This window comes from Salvia hispanica, chromosome 2, assembly GCF_029641045.1.
Source record: "Salvia hispanica isolate PSC_SH4W2 chromosome 2, Shi_PSC_v1, whole genome shotgun sequence".
Lineage (NCBI taxonomy): Eukaryota > Viridiplantae > Streptophyta > Magnoliopsida > Lamiales > Lamiaceae > Salvia > Salvia hispanica.
The window spans coordinates 14128214-14156125 of record NC_142693.1 but is presented as its reverse complement, the minus strand read 5'-3'; the positions used below and the strand labels follow the sequence as shown (position 1 = coordinate 14156125).

General features: G+C 36.4%; 1 protein-coding gene across 1 annotated transcript; it reads right to left on the bottom strand.

Annotated features, from left to right (window-relative positions):
* Window positions 1-258: 258 nt before the first annotated feature.
* On the bottom strand, window positions 259-27726 carry SWEETIE (HEAT repeat-containing protein). The gene is made up of 48 exons (XM_048098527.2): window positions 27392-27726; window positions 26675-26882; window positions 25147-25253; window positions 23960-24196; window positions 23774-23863; window positions 23622-23703; window positions 23248-23312; window positions 22063-22167; window positions 21312-21401; window positions 21150-21230; window positions 20174-20242; window positions 18957-19082; window positions 17922-18025; window positions 17575-17707; window positions 17393-17499; window positions 16681-16788; window positions 16397-16564; window positions 16140-16226; window positions 15860-15953; window positions 15695-15763; window positions 15477-15599; window positions 15328-15396; window positions 15141-15245; window positions 14062-14150; window positions 13163-13319; window positions 12170-12319; window positions 11705-11754; window positions 11435-11534; window positions 11301-11357; window positions 10692-10759; window positions 9500-9593; window positions 8666-8886; window positions 8200-8344; window positions 8042-8110; window positions 7260-7316; window positions 7015-7101; window positions 6807-6935; window positions 6455-6655; window positions 5902-6351; window positions 5709-5774; window positions 4548-4645; window positions 4376-4472; window positions 4092-4221; window positions 2759-3069; window positions 2553-2687; window positions 2158-2322; window positions 1961-2086; window positions 259-1661 (listed from the first exon to the last, which is right to left on the bottom strand). Exons 1-48 carry the CDS (start codon window positions 27554-27556, stop codon window positions 642-644), a joined length of 6864 nt encoding a protein of 2287 aa, XP_047954484.1. The 5' UTR covers window positions 27557-27726; the 3' UTR covers window positions 259-641.
* Between the last annotated feature and the right edge of the window lie 186 nt (window positions 27727-27912).

The window sequence follows — 27912 nt, the reverse complement described above, 5'->3', positions numbered from 1 at the left end:
TACATCTATGAAAATTTGTAGTACAATTTTATTTTCCGCCCGTCCGCAATAATCACTCCACAAGTGAGATCCTAGCCAATGTACCATTCATTTGTTTAAAATTCGTGTTGCCGAAAATGAAAAGTGGAATGGATGCAGCTTTAAATTTGTTTCATTGTAATGCAGCTTTAAATTGAATCCATAATTTGCAAATGTGAATATTAGAAAACTACTATAATTTGATTCCAAGTAAAACAGAGACTTTGCTGACAGTGGAGCTCTCAAGTAAAAGTCAAGCTAACATCTGGCAAACACACACACAAGAAGAATCGACCATTCATTACAAACAAAGAAATAAGCAAAACATCATATTCGATTTGTGATTTCAGCTCTGGGCTCGATTTTTCAATCTTCACGAAAAAACTACTCCTATCTCCCAACCTACTACAAATGAATATACCATAATTCTTTTGTAATGGGATGGCGGGCACTAACTAGCCTGTTCAAAAATAGTCCCTCGAACAAAAAGAGGATAATAGCTTAATGTAATGTCATGACTGCAGTTGGCCAGCAAAAGATCATGAATTCATCAAGCATGTAACCTTCGCTGGCTACCAGAAAATGTTAGTCCCCAACCACTCCCATGGCCTACTTATGTAAAGTTACTCTCTTGCCAACATGGTGCTGCCGTTTTCTGAATCATTAGGAGGCGAACTGGGCTGCTCATATAGATTACTCGTTTTCTCATGATGCCCTGAATTAGATTCCTCTACTGCAGATGCGTCTTCAGAATCATCTGTTGAGACCACTGAGATGTTTTGGTCAATGTTATTGTTCTCTTCAAGAGGATGCTCAATAGATGGCTCATCATTATCCGCTGATAATTCTGTAGGTTGACTACCTTGCTCTAAGGTGAGAGAAGTCCCCAAACGATGCTCATCAGACGCATTGTCATATGAGTCTGTGCTATCTATACATTGAACATCCAAAACAGTTTGATTGTCTTCCTTGTTGGGTGATTTCACCGAAGGTGAAGTATGTTGATTCTCAAGTTGATCGGACTGAATATTAGGCAGCACTTCATCTGCACCTGGAAACACCTCAGCAGACTGCTGATGATTGCTAGAACCATCTTGAGGTCTCTGGCTATTTTCTATCTGATCGTTACCATCGGCTATATAAGACGTACTTGCAGCTTCACCAAATTCATGATCTTCAGTGTTGGAGACCTCTTTAGTGCTAGGAGAGTGCCCTTGGTCATCACTGTTTTCTCCACTGTTATTGCCTGAGATGGATGGGGATCTTTCCAGAGCTGGAGCAGTATCGTCGCCTGCGATGGATGGGGATCTTTCCAGAGCTGGAGCAGAATCATCGCCTGTAATGGATGGGGATCTTTCCAGAGCTGGAGCAGTTTCATCGCCTGAGATGGATGGGGATCTTTCCAGAGCTGGAGCAGTTTCATTGCCTGAAGCTGGAAAAGACTGGAAAGTGTCCCAATCATCTTCCTCATCTTCGTCTTCCGCACTACTGTTATTAGACTCCTCTGGGGGATCTGCTAATGGAACAGGATTCTTCATTACAATTTGCGGAGTCTGTGAAGGTAACTTTATCACTAGGGGTGGTCCAGTGGATGCCATGGGTTGTGGGTTCTTATCTTGGACGACAGAAGCACGGATTATATCCTGAAAACAGGGAAGTAAAATCAGTGAACAAATCAAGATTTCCAATTCCTATGTTACTCACAACAGCTTACTTTGCAAAAGACTAAACCTCTGTTCTTAAGAATGCCGTATCGTAATACATGAATTGAACATTAAGAGCAAATACTGATGATAATCGGAGGGGAGGAGAGGGGATAATGTTCAAAAAATATAAAAACATCAAGAATAAGAACAGTAATTGGCAATTATTACTTCAACTTAAGAGCTTGGAGTTGATACAGAGAGGAGTATGCAAGATAAAACGGGAGAAACAAAAGAACCTGAAGCTGCTGTCTTCGCGTAGCAGGCATTGCCAAAAGAATATCCTTTACAGAAGATGCTGAACTAGGAGTTTGAGCAAGTTGTGCGACAAGCTTAACAGCAATGCTCTGTAAATCATGAGCCTCCTGGAATTGGCCTTAATGATTAGAGCAGGCAAGATTAGACAAATGTGAAGGGACTGAAACATTGGCATTACCGGAGAAAGAGAGCTATCAGATGTCGCAAATATCATCAGAACAGATTCCAGAATAAGATGTATTATGCCTTTCTCATAATCACTCTCTTTTGACACTGTCTGAAGAAGCATTAGAAATTTGAGACACTCCCCAGCAATAGCAACTGCTTCTCTGTTAATAGGGTTCTGCAACCAAAAAATCATATGGTAGGCCAATTAGAATGTGAAACCAGCATGATTTCAATTATAATAAAAATATAACAACAACAACAACAACAATAATAATAATAATAATAATAATAATAATTATTATTATTATTATTATTGTTATTATTATTATTATTATTATATCAATAATAATAATAATAGTGATAGTTATTATTAGTATTATCAAATTATTATAGGAACACTCTCACCTCTAAAATGTTGTGGAGAATGACAAATATATCGCCGACAAGCTCCCCAAGGTAGAAAATTAAGAAAGGATCAGATTCTGCACCTATTCTTTTTTGCAGCATGACCTTCACAACTTGCAAGACAACTGCTTGAATCTGCATGCAGACTCTCAGTCATTAGTTTGTATGTGAATGCATCAATATGAAGATATTTTTGAAATGGTAACCTGTATGTCAGGATCAGTAAGCACAGCTCGGGTACACTCGATACTACGATGCAAAACTCTATAAAAGACAGGATTCATTTCTTGTCTCTCTCCAGGACCTTCGAAAGTACAAACTAGAGCGGCATAAGTAAAAAGCTGTTCCACTGAATAGGCAAGCTTCAACAGCAGCAGCTTGCGCAGGTTGGACCTCTTCTCTTCTAGTTGATGAATTGCTTGGACACAGTCATTAGTCAGACTAACTGTTGCCTCTACACTAGCTCTGGTTATTGATACAAAGTGTGTAACGCCATCAGCCTCAAGTTCAGATAGTCCTGTGAGGAAAGAAACCATCTTGTTGACATATAATTATGCTACTCAAATGAAACATAGTACATCCAGAACAATATCCTCGTTTAGTCGTTTTCCAGGATAAAGATATTAAGATGAAACCAGATGTTACTCAATATAAAACCCTCAGAAAACAGAGTATTTAATTATATAACTATGTCCTTCTACCACCAGGTTATGTCATTATCCTTCTATTATAGCTTATGTCTGATTATTAAGTGTATCTTCTTCAGGGTCACAGCTCACGAGATACTACCACAGCATTTTAAGAGCAATGCTGTTTTGTTATTTGTTTTATCAATTGAAAAGTTATACACAAGTAAAGCTCCCTACCTCATCGAAGAAGAAAAAATTTACATGGATTTTTCTGTCTGAGGTAAATTATTTCACTTGTGAAGACTGACCTCTAGATTTTTATATCACCTTGCTTACTTCTCCAAGTGCAAGACCAGGTTCTTACATGGTCAAACTGCAAGCCAGTAATGGCTCACCTAAAAAAGCAGGCTACAGTGTAGCCTCTGAAGCTTTTTAGCCAGATGGAAGAAAATAAACTAAAAGATATAGAGAGCTAAGATCAGCTTTGAGCAATAGCCTTGAAACTCCCAAGTCATATATGATGATTGAGTCCGAGAAAGAGAGATTCAAGACCCTCATTTCACAATCATATGTGGCTCAAAATAAGAATGGAAGTTAGATGCCTAATTATGACTCAAACTCTTAAAGTGATAAAGGTGTTGCGTGGAGTACCCATTTTTGACACTAGTGCTTATCTAGATTTTTTTCAAACAAAATGGAGTATCAGCTAAGAAAGCAGATTAGTGGATGTAAGAAAATTGAGAAATTCATTATTCCAAGAACAATCCTACAGTGACATGTCAGTGAGGGAAAGGAAAATCCATTAAGTAGTAGTCCATAAGTATCATGGGAAGATTATACTAATAAACTTTTAATAAGCTGGTGGTGATCTAATAGTGCTTATCAGGAATCAAAGTCAAGAGGTACTTGCCGAGTTTTTTCAATGAAGAAGTAATAGTCTGGCTAAAGTAGGTCATTCTTGAAAGGGCCATCTCAGTTGATGCTTCTCCGATGCACTTGTAAGCAATAAGGAGAAAGGGCAACGATAACTTTAGCTGCATCTGCATGAATGAGCAAGGTAATAATAAGTGCCCCAAGCATGATAAAATGCTCCAATGCTTCAGGCCTTCACAAACAAATAACTTGATGTCGGTACTTGTAATGATGAGAAGACTAAAATTTCAGCACTCAGTTACCATCACAAATGTATCTTACCTTAGCTTCAGAGCGTACTAATAGAGTTGAAGCAGCATTAAGTGCAACAGAAATATCTTTTTCCCAGCCTGACGGTTTCTGACAAGTCCCATCACAACTGAAAAACAGCATCGTCATTTCACCTGTTATTCTAGGGATTGTTGAATACATATAACATAATATACTGTGTTACCTTAATAGCACTTTAAAGAGAGAAGTTAGACATAGTTCTGTTGCCAAATAAGTGAAACTCTCCAATAAAAGGAACTCATTAGGACAGTTCTGAATAACCTGCCAAGGCCAGCCAAGAAATAATTGTCATAACAATCATGTACAATGAAACTCCCCTATAATAAAGCACACAGACTTTTCAAGCTTTAAACAGTACAAATCAGAAAACAAGCATGGTTTAAATTAACTTGTGCATACAATAATTTGTGAATAACAAAGCAAAGCATTATGTTTTAGCTAAAGTTGAGACTAGTGAAGTTTACTTAGGCTCTGTTCGGTATCATGGAATTGGGCTTGCGGAATTGGAAGTGGAGCTTTCAATTTCAAATCCAATGTTTGGTAATTGGTACCACAAAAAAAATGGATTTGGAGTTGAATTACGATTCCAATTCCTCCCGATTCCACAATTTGACTTCCATATCAAAAGTAGATAATTGGAATTCCAAATAGTTATAAAATTGGGCACCTTCACAGTTCACACTACACACACATTGCACACACACTACACACACTGCACACACACTTCATATCAATTCCTTCAAATTCAATTCCGTAGATCATTTTCACCGAACAAAAGGATTTGGAATTGAATTATTTCAATTCCTTCAAATTCAATTCCGTAGATCATTTTCACCGAACAAAAGGATTTGGAATTGAATTATAATAATTCAATTCCTTCAAATTCAATTCTTCAGAATTCCAACTCCAATTCCAATTCCAATTCCAATTCCGCGCACCAAACGGACCCTTATATATCTTGTTCTTACATGCTGATAAAAATGAGAGTTCCTCTATTTGAAACAAGGAAAACTAATTTATAAAGAAAAATACAACTACAGAGGAGATAGCGAAATCCAAAATGAGACAAAGAAATCTGACCAAAATTACACTGCTCTAAAATATCAGTAGATAACTCCAAATTATTTAAAATCCCTTATTCCTTTCTAAATAAATTGACCAACTATTTTGAGATTACCAAATAAAAGAGATAAAATTTTATTTGCACAATAATGGGCCATATAACTAGGTGGTAATGTGAACTATGTTCATTTATTTGTTTTTATATGGTTAGCTTCATCTACCAAACGGATGAGTTATGAAAGAAGAGAACCAAAATTGTTACCTGTGATAGAAAGAAGACTGCAAGATGATCCCATCTATCTTCCCCAAAAACTAGATACGAGAATACCTGCATTCAGTGTGTAAAGTTACGGATTGAGAGCCACAACAGTTCACATCCATTTTTTAAATTGAAGTCATTCTATTGTGCCTTCCCTTTGTAACTTGTAAGAGACTGAAATTGTAGGCATGCATACCTTCAGTAATTCTGTGCACACATCCAAACTGAGATATCCAGAACTGAAGAAACTTTTGGTGGACATAAATTGAAAGACAGAGGAGAAAATATTCTTCAAACTTGAAGAAGAACTGGAGTCATCGGCTAAGACTTTACTGCTGAAATTGGATTTTATTTGACAAACTGGTATAATATTATCTCTGGGTGTAACATCTTGCTCCTGAAACAGAATCAGCAGTAGGAAACCCCACAAAAAGTTGAAATCATCAATCTGAAACTCCACCATGCTGTGTCCAGACGTATGAATATTTTCCATTCTATCTGTTGGAGGAGATTCAATCAAATCAGAATTTGCAGGAACTGCGTCCAACACCAGTGCTTGTAGAATTACAGGCCAAGCTTCTTCTAGACATGGGTGCAGCTCAGCTGATACAACTGATGATTGGATTCCATCAAGAAATGGCTCCCACTGTATCTCAATCAATCAAGCAAAGAATGTTTCAGTTTAACAGTCAGTGATCAAATTTTAGTTGAAATAGGTGGCTCAACTGAGAGAAGAAGGTAAAGCTCACATTATCCACACGTAGGTGGAAATGAACAATGTTGTAGTCCTTTAAAAAGGAAAGCCAATATGTTCCTAGAGTGCTTGAACTCTTAGCGAACAGCGGCAACAGAGCTAGATACTCATCGGAAATTTCATCACCTTGTTCCTTTAAGGATGCAAACATGTAACATTTAAGAGATGCATAGACCGTGAGAAGCCTGACTTTTATCTGTAATCACCAAAACAAAAGATAAGCATCTCAGAAAGGCTCCTAGATCTCTTCGTCATGTTTGCTATGCGTGCTGATGAACTAGCAGTCTAGCACAGAAGAATGAATAACTTGACAAAGCTACATAACATGTTAAAAAAGGCAAGTGGACCTTGCATGACACCCATTCGGCATATGATGGATAGAAAAGATCATTGAAGTCATCCAATGGGCGTGAAATCAATGAAAATATTCTCTTGACTGCAACTTGATCTCGGCTAATAATTCCACTAGTTAGCATCTGGAAACCCCGAGATGTCAGACCATCTGAATTCATAATTGAAAATTTACTTTGAACAAATATCTGCATGTTTCTATACCTTAGTGGCTAATTGCAGGCCTGCTTCCAGTAAAATTGGGCCTGATAATGAGTCCAAAGCACTTCGGACAGCGGACACCAGTTGGGCCTAGAACCAGTAATTCAAGCTACAATAAGGACTCTGACTAATTTGTTGCAATTAGGCATGAATAGCTTCTCAGGAGATATTATAAAACAATATTGGATAGCTAATTTAAGCACAAGAATTTAAACGACCGACAAAGTATAGCAATTATGGTAACAAACCTGGTACTGTTCCACAAGGAGGTGATCGGGGAGCTCAGGGTCCGGAATTGCTGCAAACTGACCACACATATAATGATATAAGAATTTACTCAATCAGTTACTATCTTAAACAAGACTGATTCCATTCTATTGAAACCTTGAGTTTTTAGGGCCTCGCCACTTTGTAGAATACGGGTGGATTGCAAGAAAATCTGTGACCAATGTTACTTTCTTTTATTTTAAATCCATATTAAACTATAGTCAGTGAGTACTTTGGATTTGAGTGACTAACTAGTAACCAGTAATGACTATCTCATCTAATAAAATTGGAAATGTATTATCCATCTCTTTCTAGTTAGTACATCAGAGTATGCAAGATGTAATTATTATATCATATTTAATCTATCATATCCATACAGAAAGAAAAAATTCCTCAAACTAAACAAGCCCTAAATACTTCAATCACATGTGTCTGAATTTTCTCTTACGTTTCATCCACGCCCAGGTTAAAAATATAACCTGTTAGTACTGCAGTAACCTTATTACAGTACTGCAAATAAGCTAGCAAGAATGGATGTCATTTACTTGAATTAGAATAGAAATCTCGACTACAAAAATCTTGAACATAATGTATTCGTTATGAATAGAAGTTCTTCATGGAATGTCAGCATACATTCCACATTGATAAATATAGAGCCAAAATTGAGAAATTAACTGAAGGTTATATATATGAATCATGTGATACTTAATCTTGTTTGTTATCTGGTCATTAAAACAAGTAATGTTTAGGTGAGGTGAAGTACCTTATCCATTACTGTACACAGAAGTGTAACACCGATTGGCCGCATTTTCTCTAACTGGATGGTACTTATCTACAAATCATGATTAGGAATCAGAAATACAATTCTTTGTGCAACAAATTGACGTACAATTTAAGATGGCTGCTTAATATGTAGACCACCTGATAAGCAAGAGAAATGATCTCCTGCAATTGAAGAACCAGCCAGTCTCCTGAAAGATGCCCCTTAGCATGTTGTGCCCTCGCCAAAGAGAGGTCAAAGTGAGCAGGATTGTCACCAACAGCTTCAGGAAGATGATTCAAGCACCTAATTCGAACCAGACTCATAATTTCAGTCACAAATCACAATCATAGGAGTACAAGGGAAGTGTTTGCATCTAATAACAAAAGTATAACTAAATCATGTGATTCTCATAGCAACATCAGATCATGGAATTTTAATGAAATAATGAATCAAATCAAGCCACATTGCTCTAAAGTACACAGGCACACATAACATTTAAATTCAACTAGGATACACAAGTTTAAAATCACAAAATAATGACACACTAATGAAGAGTTGATCTTATCTTCACAAACTATATGCGCAAGCAAGAGTACTGGGGGGGGGGGATCAAGGGCAACATACTCAGCAGCGAAAACTCTTGTTCGATATCTGAGGTGCTTATCCCTTGAAAAGTTGGGGCTAGAATAGTCAAAGGCATGGCCACGATTTGGAGATGGTTTGGAGCTAGAGACCATGCTCTCATCATCATCCCCAACACTCAAGGTTCTTTCACCATCCATACCAGTTGAATCATTCGTTGTATTGTTGCTATTGCCTGTATTATGTCTTGATGTAGAAAGAATCTACACGAAGTTCATAAAGAAACTTTATATGAGTCATGGATCAAATTTCAATAAAAGCTAGATGTAATTAGCATCATAACTCACAAGTCACAACCAAACAAACATGAAAAGAGCATATGCGAATGAACATATAATCATTGGCATCCCAGTTCTTAGGTATAACTAGAATACTCATTTTCTATAATGTAGCATAAATGCATTGGCTGGCAGGGGAAATGGGTTTATTATTGATGTCCCAGTTTGAGGAATGATCTTCGCATGCGTGTTCAATGGCTGTATCTATGTCTTTCTTGTGCCGAGCCAGCTTGAAGTTTTGGTCTTGCGGAGATTCTTGATTTTGGATATGACGAGGTTGTGGGTGTAGAGAGAGAGAGAGTGAGAGAGAGAAAAGGTAGTGAGGGCCTTGATTGGGTGAGCAGGAGAGTTTCTGAAAAGAGACAAAATGAAAGTGAAGTTGCTGGGGCTCAAAGATAACAGGGCAGTGGAGGACTTGAGGAAATAGTACAGCTGCTGAAGTTGGGTCAATATTGATTTCAATATATATAAATCCAACATTTGCATAAAATTTTAGAATCACACTAGTAATCCATATTTTCGTAGGCAAGAAAGTTACCATCTTGCGGCATATTGACAACCAACGGGATGGACGTGAAGGGCATGATGCATGGAGTAATCTCATAATCGTACTACGAGCTAAATTGCCAATCCTGCAATCAAGACACAAGAGTCAAAATTTTGTCCTATACTGCTGCTATTCTAGGCACCAGAGTGTATCTATATTTAGGCCACTGACACAAATTCAGCCTAGCACCTAGACTGCCTTGTATGCTGTGGATTTGGCATATATGAATCTACGCATTGTAACCCTAGATGAGTTCTTTTTCTAAACTTCCTATGAATTTTGTATTACTTGTTGAAATTGATGGTCTTGCTTGGGTTATTATAGCATTAGAGAAAACAGATATTGAATAAAGAATTTATAAAAAAAAAAATATTTTTTGCTAAATTAGCAGGGGCTAGAGCAGACTGTGTGCAAAACTTTAGTGCTGCCTAAATGACCGAGGCCTTGTGCAACAGTATGCTTCAAAACACCGGGTAAGACACTAAAGAGAGGGTATACCCTCTAAAAAAAGATTATTGGCTGACAGCAACTAAGACTGATGAAACTTATGAACCACATCATGAGTCATGACAATGGAAATTTCTACATCCCAATAAGCACCATCATGAAGTACATTAATCACCCAGCTCTTTCGTTTACCCTTGAGAAAAAAAAACGAAGCAAATCTTCACTCTTAAGGAAACCTCTCCATTAGAACGCCATAATGTACTGTTCAGTCAGCAGTTGAAGATACTGTTTCTAAGTCCTCCTCTAAATATCATGAATCCTAATGATATTGAAGTTATATAGCACGTAGGAGTATTTCATTTAACTGAAAGAACAACATAGCTAAGCTATAATGATGAACAGCAGAGCACATTATTACACCATAAAATTCTAAGGACTATGAGCCAAAATCATGTTCATGAACTCATGAAGAGCAGATACAAGATACATCCAAATATTTTAAAGTAAATAGACCAAATGGCATCACATGAAGAAGCACATCCTTAAGGCTGTAAAATCCTAAAAGCATAAAAATACGCTAATGGGACCAGAATAGAGAGAAAAATATGTGTTAGCAAGATGAAAAAACAATGAAAGCAACTCCTCAATGTGTAAATGATTTGATGCAGAGAAACAATATGGCTTTCTGGTTGTAACAATACCAACTTAATACAGTATATGCAGGGAAACAACTCACTCTGGGTCAGTTTCCTCATCCAACATGTAGAACAAAGTTTCTTCCATTTGTTCATCAATTATGGACACCTGTAACTTCTAAACATCAGATTCCTACTAAAAATGTTTATATCAATAACGAATCCTATTATAAAAAGGAGATATCATGAAGAGAAGACAAGTCCTCACAATCCCTACATTGGATTAACATTTAAAACTTTTCAGGGGATCGTATAATATCTTCTTTGAAGTGTAGCCACTAGGCTGTTGGAAATTGGGATATTAAGACACTTCTCAAGAAGATCAAAATAACAAACTAACCTCAAAAGAAATTTGGTTAGGAGTATTACACCTCATACATTACTCATTAAATAACCTCTTCGATGGTATATGGAACTTTCCCGCTACAGATAATTTTGTAGTTGAAATGCTTAATACACATTCATGCAGATCAAAAAAATGTATGTTCATTGACTTTATATACGAAGATACGCTTCTGAGAAATGAAGTCAAGCTGTCAATGACCTTTCTTTTTTATTTATTTATTTTGTCTTTATTATTATGATTTTTCTATTTTTATTTTTTGTGATAACAGAAAGATCTTATTATAAGTGACACAGTAGTTACTAACCGGATCCTTTTCTATTAGGTGTCGCAGTGTGGACAAAGCTAGATGTCTCAAAGTCGGCTGACATGCAAAAATTGAATTTAGTTAGAGAACAAGATAATCCATATAAACCCGTTGTATTAGAAAGATAAAGATACCTGTCTTGAGGATAAAGTTGGAAGGAGAGTCAGCACATGAGAATGTACAGGAACTGCTTGAGGTGCAAAAAGAACGAGTTGTTGTGTGAAGCGGACACTCCTGCCAATATGTAAGGAAAAGTGAAATTGCAATATTTTCTTCTGCATTACAGCAGCTATTATATAAAATTCAGTCTGCTACAAAAATTAACCAACTAAAACTATGTGTATTAATTCCTAAACTAGAACTACAAAGGAAAAGTAAACTATCGAAATTTAGAGCTAACATACTCGAGAAGTGTTGCGGTCTCTTGGGAGGAGCTGATCTCTGCAACAGCTGACTATGTCCAAAAGCATCAATTAGGTTAAATTCAGCAATTAAGGCAAAACACCAACAATGAGTTGTCACTTAAAACAGAGGGTAAAATGCTGAAAAATTACACAATGTGAAACCAAATTTGTAATTGTCAGATGAGTTTTGAAATGTTGAAATTTCAACAGCACTATTTAATATAGTTAACCCTGTTTTGAACTATCCCAAATTTCAGTTACAAGCTCATCAAGATCATAAATCCTTGAATAAGTTTACTATTCGAATTATGTGTATTATTTTATATTTTAATTGTTGCTATTTCCTAAAACTTAAATAAATTTTTGTTTTTACATAAAAATATAAATCTATTTAACATACCAGGAGTAAGGATATTGTTAATAGAAAGTAAACTAGAACACAGAATACAAAGGGAGAACTTTCACCTTGCAGCGAGAAAAAAATACACTCCCAGGGGCAAGCTCGGGACCTGTGACTGCAACTATAGCATTAATTAGGCGGCCCACTGCCTGCTGCAGGTCAACCCAACCACTCCCCTCTGATAAAATAATTTCCATTGCCAGGCCAAGTGTTGCCTGTTAATAGAAGAAAGCATTTCAAACTACATAGACATAAGATGTTTTAGATAGCCTAGTTTTATATGAATAAAAGTAGAATGGAAATATATCAATTCAGCATGCCACAACTGAATGGATGTTCCACTGAAAAGACAATACAAAGTTCATCATATGTTTATAGTTTTGCATTTTTAAAGAATTCTTAAAAATTACCATAGAAAAGACAGCAATACATTCTGGAGATTTTTTTCCTTTGTCAGATTTATTCATTGTTTCAAAAATAAAACTTATAAACCACCTCAAAATTTCATGATCTATCTATTTTTTTCACAAGGATCAAAAGGAAAATATAAGTTCTACCCAGCCACTATAACTTCTCAACAAGGACTTTGTGAATAACTCTCACAGACTCATATATTCTACTCCAAATTGGTGGATAATTCATGCAGCATCTAATAGAGAAAGCAAAACCATCAATGTCAAAACTAAATGCTTTTCAGTAGACCTTGTGTTAGAGTCTCATAGTGGATGGATTTAAAAAAGAGAACTTCCAAAAATTTACGGGCTTATCTTAAGAGACAACAATTTGATCTTGGTAGTCTGGAGATCTCATGGCTATTTTTGGAACAGATCTAAAATTCATGTAATATGAAGCCATTATTCCCAAAATCCTCTCAGACTCAAAGCCTTACATCAAATGCATCTTTTAAGATTTTTAAACTTGCATTAGTTATATTCTTGCAAGTCATTTGGGGGGTATATGTAGTAAAAAACTTACAGAAATATAAAATATACACATAGATAAGATTAAGCAATAAGCATATAAAAGCCCACTCAGAAGGTCTGCAAGCCTATGTATACCTGAACCTGGGACACATAAGACAAGCCGGCTGCTTCAATGGTCAAAAGAAGTCCATGCAAGGACCAGATCTGTAAACTTGATATTGAACTTTTAGCAAGCGATGAGACAACATTGACCGTGTTAGGAACCAAACTTGACAAGGCCATTCCTCCTGCACTGTAGCAAATTGATGAAAGGAAGTTTGTAAGCCATTCTTCAGATAATACCATGTTTCCAATGCAAACAAGCTTCGCTATGTAAATAATTTATCAACTATCAGTATATCTTTTTCATGATGAATAATCACTTATGTGCAAACGTGACAGTAATTAAGGCTTAAGCAGTTGCATATTTTCCCCATGCATGCGTATAGCAACTGAAATAGTAATATCACAAAGATAATTAGCTTCAGTAGAGTAGATAAATGAACAATTGAGAAGGAGCACAAGTTGCATATGGTAGAATGAGAGGCCGATTACAACTCCAAAATCTCACTTAGTGTAGGTTAAAAATAGAAAAGCAGATTGCTTCATATGAAGCACACATTTTGCTTGTCCTGCAATCATGAAAAGAGCTACATATTCAATCACAGCAAGTTGAGACATGGTGTAATATTAAATCATAGTTAAAAATGGTGGTGTGGAATAGGCGTAAGACAAGAACCTGCCAGTCTACCATGGCAATATTACACGCAAAAAAAATCAAACTTTGTGCATAAGTTGGAACTTCTGAACATGTTAGCGCTAGACACTTACTAGAGGCATAAAATTAGTTTCTTAATGGGTATGCAGATTTGTCTGTGTGCATCAGCGATGTGTATGTGAGCAAGTGCACACACGAGAGAGAGAGATGAACTCTTGCCCACTCAAGCTAATTTACGTTACATAAATATTTATTGAAATTTGTAAGTCACAATTACCTGCAATGTATGCAACCAAGAGCGAGAGCAATTGATCCAGAATAGTGAGAATCTACATTGCCGGTCACATCACCAAGAAGTTGTTTTGTCTGATCACATTAACGGTCAAAATGATAACAGAATCAATGAAAAATACGGAAAGGAAAATGCACATATATAAGTCACATTACTTTCAGTTGATACACTAAACAAGAATGCATAGCAAATGTGATGTGGTGATAATGAAGATGAATCAATAACCTTAGGTTTATAGAAATCAGCGTGTGCAAAAAAAGGGGGTTTAAGGAGGTGAACTTTTTTTAGCCCTAGAATCAATTACAAAGTCGGGGAACATCACATGCGCAGAACATTAGAATCAATTACAAAGGCGGGGGATATCACATGCGCAAATATGAAGATTATGGCATGGAATATACACGGAGGCTCCTAGGGCAGGAGTACCACCACAGCCTTGAAATCTTTAGGAAGATAAAGGACTGCATGGATGGAGTTTTTGTTGTAAGTATATGGAAATAAAAATTTGTGGATTAGATTCCTCTTCTGGGAGATTGTTGATGAGGTTGCATAGTGGTAATGTGGCACCACAAATGGCTTCTATTGCCAATAGTCTGTAGGGAGATTCCTCAATTTCCATCAAAACTAGAAAAAGTAGTAATACTTTCTAGTGGCCTACTTTATATATGGGCCTACCAAATCAAAAAAACAGAGTGTCGGGAAGAAATTGCAGGTTTAAGCAAACTATTTCCAGAGATAACTGGTGCAACTGATCCACAAAATGTTCCATTAGATATATTACATAATGCTAAAAAGGAATTACTAATATGCAGGCAGGGCCCATCCTGCAGACTGCAGATTGGATCACTAACCACTTAATACTTTTTAGAGGAAGATATTTTTGTTTAGTTTCATATATTGCCAGAGATTGGAATAGTAACTTCAGCTAGCATGTTATCGCCTTGTTGCGGATTACTGATTCTTTTCCTAATACAATGTGTTATCTTATTACTCGTATTATCTTATAAGACAATTCTAATAGTAAGCAAAGAAAATCACTAGAAAGGGTTCATCAACCAACTGACCAATCTGGCAGTAAATGTATCATTTCCTAGCCGTGCTAATAAACCAAGCCCTTCTGATGATGCTCTTCGTTGTGATGCACAAATGTCACCTTCTGCTAAAATACTCTGCCATGAACACAACATTAACACCTAAGGAGAAAAAGAAATAATCTCATAATACTCCAGAAAATAAAATAAAAGAATTAACCTGAAAAATTGACTGAGTAGCAGTCAGTATCTCCATCCCCAGGGGTTCAGAGCGTTGAGCAAGCAATGTCTGGAAGAATATATAGCTTAATGATGTACAACTTGCTGGAATAAAAGATAAGAAACCTGCCCATGAGATTAGTATATAACCTTGAGTCCAGCCAGTAACCCCACACAAATATTGGTGACACTGGCTGCATGCCAAGACTGTCTTTTTCCAGCTTTCAGACATTGATCAATCATGCCAAGAAAGGAGAGCATCCCTCTACTATCCTGGGAGGATGGGGAATCAAGATGACAGCATTCAGTTCTTTCCGCATAATCTCCAACAAAGATTCAGACACTAAACCAACTATAACATCACCTACCTGAGAAGCAAACATGGTTCCGAAGGACAGAAGCATCTGATTGACCAGCATCTTGCTTATGGTCTCAGGCTTCATTGTTTATTACATATATTGCCATCACAGACCAAGAAAAGATTAGTTATAAGAATTCACGCAACTGCTTTAAGATAAGGCGACAAACTTTACCTGGGGAAAACTAGGAGGCTCATTTTCCCAAACACATGTCAGTACACCATCTTTGCCCCCTTGAAATGAACGAAGTTCATCTTCAAACCAATCTCTGGATAATCATATTCCATTAAAATCAAAACTTTAGAAAAAGAAACAACCAATTAACTGTCTGAGAAAAAGAAAATATCAATTAAAATCAATGATGAGGCTGAATGACCATAGAAACAGAAAAAAAGGATCATAGACGGTACAAAATACAAGTTCAGGAAAAATAAGATGACTGCAAAGATTGCACCTTCCAGGAGTCCAAGGACCTAACCAGGCATCTCTCTTGTCTAACAACATCCTCAGACAAGAGCTTTCATCACATCTGGACGCTTCCCTGTTATAAATTTCACATGAAACAACTACAGATGAACTGAGCTCCTTTGAGAAGAAGAAAAAGGAATACATATCCCGCTTTTATTTGCAGTAGAAGTATCTGGTTTCTTCATATGTACATATCTTAACATGCATAAGTAATCTCAGGCAAAGCAATTTACTAATGATTACCTAAAAGGGGTAGTGCATATCTGAATAATTGATGCATGATCACTTTCATATAAGGATGGATCTGAGAGTGCTTGATAGGCTGACAACACCCTAACAATAAATACGTCCATTGAAGAACTTACTCCACCTCGTTCTTTGCCTGCTAACTGGGATACAATGGACAATGCTCTGGTTCATACGAACAGAAACATAATGTTAGAGATACATACACCTAGAGGACGGAACCAACAGATGTTCCACAGAAATTTAGAGCCCAAAAAGAAACTGTTAAGAAATATTTGTACCCGTTGAGGTATAGAAGAACAGGTTGCAGCAATATTGTATCCACAGGATCAGAAGAAAGAAAACATTTTATGCATGACATAAGAGCATCAATGGCAGCAGACCACACTCTACATAGGAAAAATATTATTGTTAGTTTAATATTACGAGAAGAAAAAGAAGAAAGAAAGCAGAAAAGTGATTCAGAATCTCAGATATTAAAAAATAATGAATTTAAGTACTTAGTCCACAATGTTCACTTAAGTATTGAATATATGATACAAGACACGAAATATTAAATGTAATTTCTCCCTTTCTCCCTCCCTCCCGCATCCCTAAACTCTAGATTCCAGACACAAATTCAAGCTGGACACAGATGGTGATTGGTGAGAAAGGAGACGTGGTTCTCAAGGTAGTAACTGCATGGAGAAACTATGCACCACAAACGCTTCTTTTTATTGGATAGTTTTTCCGTTTATCTCTTTTCAATCATGAGGTTCTTAAAGGCATATGAATGAGCAGTACAGTTTAAGGGGCAAATGCAAACCAATCATTTGCTCCCAAAAATCTTAAAATGTAACTAATTGTCATGTTCCACTAATTGGCTGGAAATATTTTACATTTTAAGAGAAAAAATTGTCATATAGTTTCTCCCAGTGAAAATAGCAGAATTGTTCAGCAAAAAAATGTGGAGGTAGAGAAGATGTCATTGAACAAGAATATCATTCAACTGACCCTATTTCTGATGTGCGATCTTGAACTTGGTTCATTGGATTTTTAGTATTTACACTGAATGTGGAAGCCCATAAGGCAAGAATGTCAAAAACTTGGTCATGAAGCTCCTGAAACCATCAAACTAGCTCCGTAAGAAACTGAAAAGAAGTTAGGACCTACAAAATAGAACAAATAAAACTTACCTCTTTTGACACAGAAGTCAATAGTGACGATAGAAGGTTCCACCCAGCTTCTTTTTCTACAGAAGCTGCTATAGGGTTCCTGCTGGATTTCATCAGCATCTTCTTGCAAACATCAAGGATAGATTTGGGCAACCTGCACGCAACATACCAAAATAAGTAATAGATATCATTAAATTGGAAAACCTTCGGTGCTGAAAATAATTGAAATTCCACATTGTACAAAAATATGCACATGTGAAACGTTACGAGCAATCACAAAGCATATAGCTCTACATTAATGCAATTTGGGCAGTTGATAACAACGTAAATGCACAATGTAAAGAGGAAATGGAAACCAAAAATTATACCTGGTTGGATATCCAAGTGGTAACTTTGGTGAAGTGGACACTAATGAAGCCAAAACTGCTGCTAGCCCATGCAGCGAGTCAAGCTCCCTTTTAAAGTTGGATACCTGGATATCAAAGACAGTAAAACAACTTGCACGAAGAAGAATAGCAAGAGGGAAAATTGAATATATATATTTATCATCATAATAAGAAAAACTGAGGCCAGAATGAAAGGAGAACAATGATAGCATATTATACTTTATTAATACATGTAAGGTCTTATCAAAAAATTAGAAATCAAGCAGAAAAACATTCCATTAGAGAAACATATATTACACACACGCATATACATGTATACATTCCATTAGAGGAACATATTACACACACGCATATACATGCATACATGAGGTGAAAGAGTGGAGCATTCACAAAAAAATTATCTTTAAACGAATTTGATCCTTTTGATTCCAAAGATTTACTGAAAATAATGTTCTAGATATAATTTGATGTTCGCATCAGAATAACCATCGCCATTTCCTAATTTCTGCGTGGCTAAAAGAGATCGTATACTTGTTATATTGTTAATGCCCTTCTATACATTGATATAACCACTAAACAATCTATTACATATGGCAAATATGGACCAGAAACTCAAGGTAAAGTTGATGGAGCCAAACACATATGCACACACATTATGATCACTGCTGAGAAACCTTAGATCGTTTTTGCACATGACGACTTTGTTAGATTGTATCAGATCAAGGAAAAGTTCTATCACTTATTCTAACCCACAGAAAGTTATGCATGTGCACTAGCGAAAATCTTATCAAGGCAAGCATATAATCTTGGAGAACCTACCTACAAACAATTGACCTCTACAATAATAATCGTTAGTTCCTCTACTACAGCCTAGCTACTCATCCATAATAGCACTTGCATGTCCCTCCCTGTATTTCTAAGTCTGATTGCACAGGCAATAAATAAACATGCAGAAGTTCCAGGCTCTAGGAAGAGCATATGCGCATAGCACAGTGAGCCTCAGTAATAAAGTTTTACCTTCTGAAATGAAACATTTTCTCTTGCTGCACTAAGCATTGTCATTGCATAAGATATCAAGCCACCAACACAAGAAGGATCAACTTCAGCCAGCATACGAATGGTCAAGGCAGCTTCAACTCTTACCTGGCCAAAAATATGACACAGTGATTAAGATGGAAAAGACACCTGGCTTGAAATCTAAAGAAGTAGATACATCATGTAGTGTGTACATATTTGACTAAATCGTCATAAGCTAAGCCACGTTTTATAATTTTATTACAAAAAGATTGGTTAAACAATCCTGCTTGATAACCATACAAGGCATATAACGAAAAAATGTACTAAGCAAATCAAACTAAAAGCAGAATGGAAGTAAATGGCATACATAATAGGTAGTTCCACAAGAGTAAACTAGGTGAATGTATAGAATACCATTGTTAGACAGACTGAACAGCTCTGAAGGTTAACATACAAATAGTAATGTTCGCACAGATAATGTGCCACAAATAAGCAGATAAAAACAAAAGCAGAATGAAAGTAAGACATACATAGCAGGTGGATCCCATAAAGTGCACACTAGGTGAATGTAAAAAATAACACTGTTTTCACAGAAAGCACTGCTCTCTGAAGGTGAACACACAAAATGTAACAAATATCCAGCCTTTTACACCATCATAGTTGCAGGAATTCAACTGTACAAATCACAAAGTAGACAGTAGCAAATAGGGTTATCAAACCAGTCTCTTTCTCCTTCGGCCAAGTAATTACAAACACCATTAAAGTCTTATTGTCCTTAGAATCAGAGATTTCTTAGCTTTTCTATCTTGGGGGGGGGGGGTGAATAAATTAGCAGTCACCAAAAAGGGCAAGCTCCAAGTCTTCTCCTATACTCCCTAGCTAATGATGATGAGATAGTATCCAGGATGCTAAATACTATGTCAAAATGTCATTTACATCTAATTAGAATGAAATACGCCATAACTTTTATCAGATGAAGATTCAGACAAATTCACAACCATAAAGAGAAGAATGTAAAAGTTACCAAAAAAACTGAACCATAGTATGTGTAAAAAGGTTCATATATATAACATAGATGACTAGGCATGTTTACTAACTTTGCCAGACATTGCATATGCCAACTGCCAACATGACAAAGGTTAGCAATCTTCTCTAACATAAACATGGCTTATTTAACATGGTAAAAATTGAAGTAAATAATATTATCAGAAGCTTACCAATGCTGAATTATGGGACAACGCTGCAACAACTGTGTCATCAAGAACTTCCTTGAATTCGTGTGGAACCTATTGTTAGATATGTGGAGTATTACATTTATGGTAAGGTGTATTTGCAATATAACCCACTAAATCATGCAGTATGTACAAGCAGTACCCACAGGAAACAGTTAACAAATAATGCAAAAACCAGGGAAGTAAGCAGAAAGTATGAGTAGTGGCCCGGAGGCTATGCATAATATGTAACTCATTATCTTTTCCTCAATTTATATAATAAAGTTATCAGGATTACTATAAGTTTTGCAGTAATAGATAGCAGATTGCATGGAATAAAACCAACTTCATGTAGAAGCATGTACTACCTGGAATTGTGCTTTCGATCAGTACAAGAGGGCAGATTGCATGGAGAGTTGTAAAAACATACGCTTGGTTTGTCTATCCAGCAGGAATGATTAAAAATTATGAAATACCTTGAGGAATGTTTGTATGACGTATAGGAGTGGCCGTGTGGGAAGGATTGAAGGTCAAAGTACTATTGTGGATATAAAATAAACAGAGAAGGCACGGTGTACTTTTTGTTAAACAAAAGGATATTTTTCAAATGATTTCCTGAATCTTATATTGATACATGTTTTTGTGTGTATGCATATCAGACCATCAGTTTGGAGGTGTTTAATTCAAGAAGTCCAGCATATAGCTTTTTGCTAATTAGAAGGTATGTTACCCCTTTCATCAAGCCTATCAAACAGCAATATAATCTGGAATTCCAAACTCAAATAAATAATTCCTTCTGCTTTTGGACCATAATAGATGATGATGTCATCTGAAGTGAAGAACTTACAACACAACACAATCCCCGTGTCTGACCTAACTACAACTCTTCTTATTATTTGAGCATGGTTAGACATAATCTGAGGACAAAGATTGGAACACAAAAACTGATTGTTGTGACTATATGTTAAAGCCATGAATGTACCTCGCCAAGTGTTTTCAGCACATATGACAGAGTTCGTAAAGCAGCAACTCTCATGGATGGGGTGGAATCTGAAGACAAAAGCTGCAGCATATATTTATTACCAAGTCGATAATGAAGCAGCCAACAGAAGTATTACAGTTCCAGTTGGACCATGTAGAATACCTGCTTCGCCAGAAAAACTGAAAAGCCTCTCTGAATTGGTTCGCTCATTTGATCTATCATACCAACTCGCACAATATACAGCACACAAGCCTTGAAACAAGGAAGAGGAATATGAGAATTTGAGGTTACAGAAGCTGACATGTATACAAGAAATTACTAAATTCATAAGGTGATCAAAAGTAAGTAGTGGTCAAGATAAAGACACTGTAGATGAGTTGAAAACTTTGACACGTTAATCTTATTTTATGTGTTAGAAATATGGACTGTGTAAGCAAATATTTCTAAAGTGGGCAAGAGAAGTTCTCCTATTTCAGAATGGAAGTGTAATGCCATAGGGACAATGACTCAATTGTTTGTCTACTATGAGCTATCCAAACCACAGAGAGAAACAAATTAATGGAAATGTTATGATGAACAAATAAAGATGAAAATGTCAACAAAAATTTACAGCATAAAGTTGTGTTGGCAATGCATAGCACCAAAATCAGGAGGGCAAGTGTAAGCATACATTCATTCTTATTCAACCATCAAATGGGTTTCGGAGCCATTCAACCAGATTTTTTAATTGCAGGTTATTCTATGAGACTTCTGTTTTGCTCATACAAAAGAGTCCTGAGAGATCTCTGTTATACATGATACTATTCCAGCTGAATATAAATTATAGGAACTAGGAAGTATAACCAAAAGCTATTTTAAGCAATTTATGTGCAAAAATAGCTTCTATCAAACTATATTGTTTAACATCAGATACCAGTGCTTGAGCATCAACAGATGTATCCGAACGGAGCATATCCATGACCAGCACAGCATAGTTTTGTAGCTCACTATCAGGATGTAGGTACTTTAAACACATAGCCTGCAGATTCACGATATTACAATACTTCCAAAATTAAGAATTTAGAAGTAAAAACAGAAAAAATGGTAGTTTACTGACAAATATAAGGGCTACGAACCTTACACCAGGCTCAACATTATAGTATTTAACCATTTTACTTTCTCGTTCTTACCAATGTTTATTATTTACAACTATTTTTATTTAGATCTCAAAAGTCAAACTCATACATAACCAGTGATCAAACTCTCTAGATCTCAAAGCCATGTCAATTAGGCTCTAAGAGTCCAGATACCATTTATTTTCTCACTCGGCTGAATATCCACAAACTCCATGCATACCTTCAAAGGTTTTGATACCGATAGATTTTCTGTGATCATCCTTATCTTTAGTAGTTTATTTTATTTATTGAGATGTTATTTTTAAGAGTTAGAGTTCGAATAGGAGTCTAAATTGCTATCTTTTGAGTTAAGAGTCTTTGTTGAATAGGAGTCTTCATTAGTAGGTTATAAATAGCTCTTCAAATAAGAGCAATGTATCATAGAGTCTACAGTTTAGGATGGTAGTTCACCGTAGGGACTCAAAAGAGGATTATCTTTGTGTTTTACTTTCTCTAGTTCAGTTTCTATCAATATTATTCAGTTTATATTCTGCAGTTTGCTGTTCTTCCTGCTTCCTGTTTTCCTCTGTTCGTTCTTTAAAAACAACCGCCTTATCTCTAACAGGTTTCAACGCGGAAATGGTCCAATGACACTGCATTAACCTTTCAACACTGAGAACCTTCCATGTTCTGACCCAGTTGCACACTAAGATTAGCTCGCTATGTATAATAACTGAATAAGAGAGGTGATTGAGCAAAATAAAATGACTTCTTGCTTCACATGTTATTTCTGCCACCCTACCCAAAGAAGAATGAGAGTAGGAAAACTCTGCAGATATGAATTCGAGATGAATATCTTCCCATTTTCCAATACATCTACCATATCAAGAATTTATTCAAGGTGAATATCTTCCCATTTTGACAAAATTATCTCACTGCGACAAGGCGTGTTTCTTTTTCTAATTCTGTAAAGAAATTATTAACCGTTTGGATGTGTCCATTACCTGTAAAAAGCATACCCATGACAAGGAAATGCCAATACGTACATCCTTCAGACGAGGTCCACTGACTGCAAGTTCACATTGACAGATGAAGATGAAGATGAAGATGAAGAAATAAAAGTAAAAAAAATATGGAGAAGTAACTATATATACAGAAATGATGAGGGAAATATTTCTGAGCTAAATTTTTTTTAATGCATTTCAGAATTAGGTATTATTGGCATAACAGAAACTTCGCAATTTCCTCTAATGGGGGGCTGAAAATAACTATCCATTGTAGATAATAATCTCAAATTTAACTGTCAACAAAAGCTACTAAAGATTTAAGAGAAGCACAAGAGGCAAAAGCACAAGAGCAATCATGCACTAAAGCATACCTTTGGAAAATGGGACTGCTAAGTGCTTCTGTAAGCCCCCTTCTAGCTTCTTAGGAGTAGTACCCTTTCCCTTTGGTTGTACCTAACACAAGATGATAAATCACTACATTAACAATGAACAGCGAGCAGATGCTGAAGACAGAAAGTGATACCTGTGCATCAGGATTCATTCCAAGAGCCAGCAATGCTCCTAGAGCGTCAGCAAAGGCATCTCTTACAGGTTTCACAGGATCCTCAAGAGCCTATAGCAGACAAAAATATACGATCATATGTATGTAAAAGCAAGGTGTTACAATAATGGTAAAAGAAAACATAGAGGAACTTGAAGATTTAAGAACCTTGACACAATAAGACAAGCAATTTTCAAGTTCTCCAATCCCCAACCCTGGTCCTCCAATATTTGCAAAAGCCTTAAGACATCTTGCAGCAGCTATTTTGACACGCGGAGACTTGTCCCCAACTCCTACCCGCATAATTACACGAAAAGCCTCTGTATAAGCTGCAGAAGCAGCACTACCATCAGATCCCTCCAAAGCATTGTGAAGCATGCGCAGAGCCTCTTGCCTCACAAAATCCTAAATCAACATGCAGTTAGGCAAGGTACATGAAAACCAGAAAAGAAAAGGGGGGGGGGGGGGGGGGAAAGATACATCCACAGAAACATTCAAAAATAAGAATTATATTTGATCCGGAGACGCCATTTCAGTCAAAAGTATCAAATTCAGTCTTAGGCTGATAGATCAGCTTACATGCAACACAGTTTCAAATGAATAATCTGAAACAAGTGGGAAAAAACAAATACTCCCTCCGTCTCGCTTATGGCGGGACGGAGGGAGTAAGATTTTTTGGGTGTGGCAACTATATTCAGGGAAAATCCTTCATTATACTGACAAACCTATAGAAATATGAAGAAACTAAATCTTTTGCATCCCAAGTAGGAGACTGGGCTTTTTCACTACAAAAATGGATGACATTGAATATATCAAAGTCACCACTGAAGACACTACCAGGATTTTAAGAGAATAAAAGGGTGTAATTCCCCCATGAGTTTAAACACAAAGTGCATTAAAATAGCATAACATCTACTTTTGAGAATAAAGGAATCCTCAATATGTTTCTAAATTATTTATATGGAATCTTTACTCATCCATTACAAAATTTCCACGACTTCAGCTATTATCCCGTCATTCCTTCGCAAAAGATGCACTCTGACTTTCTTATCTATTTGGGACAGTAGAGGGGTCTTTCAGAACCATTTTGAAAAGGAAAGCAGATGAATATCGAACATATTTCTAATGTACTAAGGAAACTAGACATTGCTAGTTATAACATGTAAACACCATCCTTAGTCCCAGAAAAACTTATGGAAGTTTGCCAGGGATAGGGCTTCTGATATATTTAAAGTTCCTGTTTTCAGTACATAAACCATTATATTCTTGCATCGCAATATAGGAGAAAATTCAGGGTTCATAATACATGGCGAGTTAAAATTGGGTAACTATAGATGGAATGGGAATTTAAATACCTCATTAAACTTTAGTAACTTTGAAACAATAGTAGTTGTTTCCAGTAGTCCAGAAACAATTCGTCTCCCGAAGTACCTATACAATATTCCCAAGCATTGGGAAGCACCTGCAGCAGCAGTGAAAAAGTAATAGAGTTAGAAATCAATATTTCTCAATAATAATACCCTTAACAAATCTTGTGCAACAGAGATGAAAGAAGACTAAGCATGCTTTCTTTAATCAAGTAAGATTAACATAGACCAAAAAAATTAATATAAATGTGATGCTAAGACCATTAGGAAGGTAGCTAGCCGAAGATAGACTTTTCTTTCCTAAATCTCATGTTTTATAAGCAGCAACGTAATTAGGACAAAAAGTAGAAATTTAAAAAGGGATGAGAAACTACAAAAGACGCAGCCCACTGCAAACACAACACCAATCTTTAGTATAATAACTAACACTAGAAACAGCTTGCAAACTTCGTGAAATGACTCCTGCCATGCAACTCTAAACCTTACTATATCCCCCATCCCCTCTATATAACTCATTTACCCTCAAATATTTTCCCATTCTTCATTGACTGTGAAGACCAACATAGGGCTGGAACAATGATCTCCCAAACACTTTGCCTCTTTACAAATTAAACTGCCATTATTAGGAAAAAAAAATCATAACTGGATGTGGCTGAGGCCACCCGCCACTGTATGCCTAACTCATTTAGCACTCTGTACAAAAGTCTGCCCTACATCTCACTTAATTTAGGAAAATAAGGGTTTGGAATTTAAATAAAAATGTAAAGCAAAAGGAAGTGATATTTGCACTACTTTGCTTAATTGCTTAACAAAATGTATGAAACCCCTTGCATGATAACTTTTATCCCTTTCCTACTTCCAAGATTAAAACAACATGTCAGACTCTAAAAAACACCATGGTAGAGCTAAACATTGTTTAAATGGACTTGCCTCAGTTTCAAGCCTAAGTTATCCCACTTGTTGCTAATGAGGTAAGTTTGTGTCCATTAGTGCAAAAAAGAATTCTAAAAGCTTCTAATTTCATCCAAGAATAGAATATAATGTCAACTTCCATTATCCTACAACTCAAAAAACACAACGGGATCATAATGTTGGGAAACGTTTCGACCATAAATGGGTTGCAGGAGACTCTATTTGGGATGAGTTAAATGTTAGTGATTAAATATTGGCATATTTTATGCGCGAGTGTGGTTACTTATCTTGCCAACTTAAAAATTTGGAAATATGACTTTCTTCGATTATGAACATATCTAATTTAATGTCACACATGGAGTATGAGATATATACAATGTGAAAGGGGGGACTAGCCTATGAAAAGCGAAAATGTAAATGAGAATACTTTAAGTACAGTAAGTTCCCCATCATAACCAGATCACCCCAAGCTAAGACTAACAATATTTAAAACTGCAGAAATTTACAACCCTTGTTAAAACATAAAACAATCTCAAAGAGACATTTGAAATGCCAACAGACCAACAAATATCCATGATGTATGAGAAACTACATAAATACACACCGGCAACTTTCTGAGCTTCGCTCCTCTTGCCATCAGAAAGAAATCCCTGAAGGCTGCTTGCTCTAGAGTATATTGAGATTGAATCCCCCTTCAATATAATATTGGCCATTGCTACTGATGCCAGATGTCGCACTGGCCTACGAGCTCCAAGCACCAGCAAAGAATACAGTGTGTCCTCACATTTCCTTTGCCATTGCAATACAGAGTCCTGGACAATGCAAGAAAACCATTAACAAAAATGAAGGTTGAGAAGTTTAGGGTGAGATGATTAGAGATTTGTATACTAAATTCAACGAACAGCCATTGAAAAGACTCTATTTACAAAATTCCTTCAGCAACAAAAACAACATCAGGCAGAATACATATGCGCAATTTGCTAGCAGTTCTTATATAAGTATTCCAACCACAGCAATGTGCTATTTGATGAGAGAGAAACTACAGTATTAAGAATAATGGAAAAAAAAAATTTTAAAAAACGATATACTGTATCAAATTATTTCTTCTCCTTCCTGCAGTTTGTTTCGTATTAAGATGAAAGCATAATTGTACTGATTAGTTACTAAAAAACGCCGAGTTTAACTTTTCATTTTTCCACTAAATCAATAGCAGAGCAGACTCAAAGAAGTGCAACGGCACACACACGCTAACACGGATCAGTCAGCTACCGAGTGCAATGTATATGAAATAAGGGGGGAAGTGAGCATCAGTTCCTCCTACCTTCGACTCTTCTTCAATGGCGGAGATGAGATCAGACAGAAGATCGAAACAGAGAAGTGCGTCCGGTGGCTTGTGCGCGGCGGAGGCGACTATAGATTCTAGCTGCGCCACCAGCACGCTCAATCTGGAGAGCTCCATGTTCTCTCTGGCGTAATTCCTCGCCATTTATCGGCTGTGAAATGGCAAATCTGGTTGCCAGCGCTCTGCTATGGTAAGATCTGAGAAGGTGCTGTTTGGTGGCAAAAGTCGATATTTTTGTTTGGGGATCAAATTTGGAGTGTGTTCGCTCTACACAGTCTCTGTAAAACAAAACACTCCATCAATTATAAGAAATGACATTAGGGAAATTCCTAGTTCGTTATCCCTAACAAGTAACAATCCCTGAAATTGGAAGGGAAAGTTATTTTATTTTTTTATATTTTATATTTTATTAGGAGTATAAGTTTTTTTAATTTCTTTCTTCTCAATTTTTTTCTTTACCAATAAATAGGCTAATTGGCAGTAGTACTACTAATCTCAAT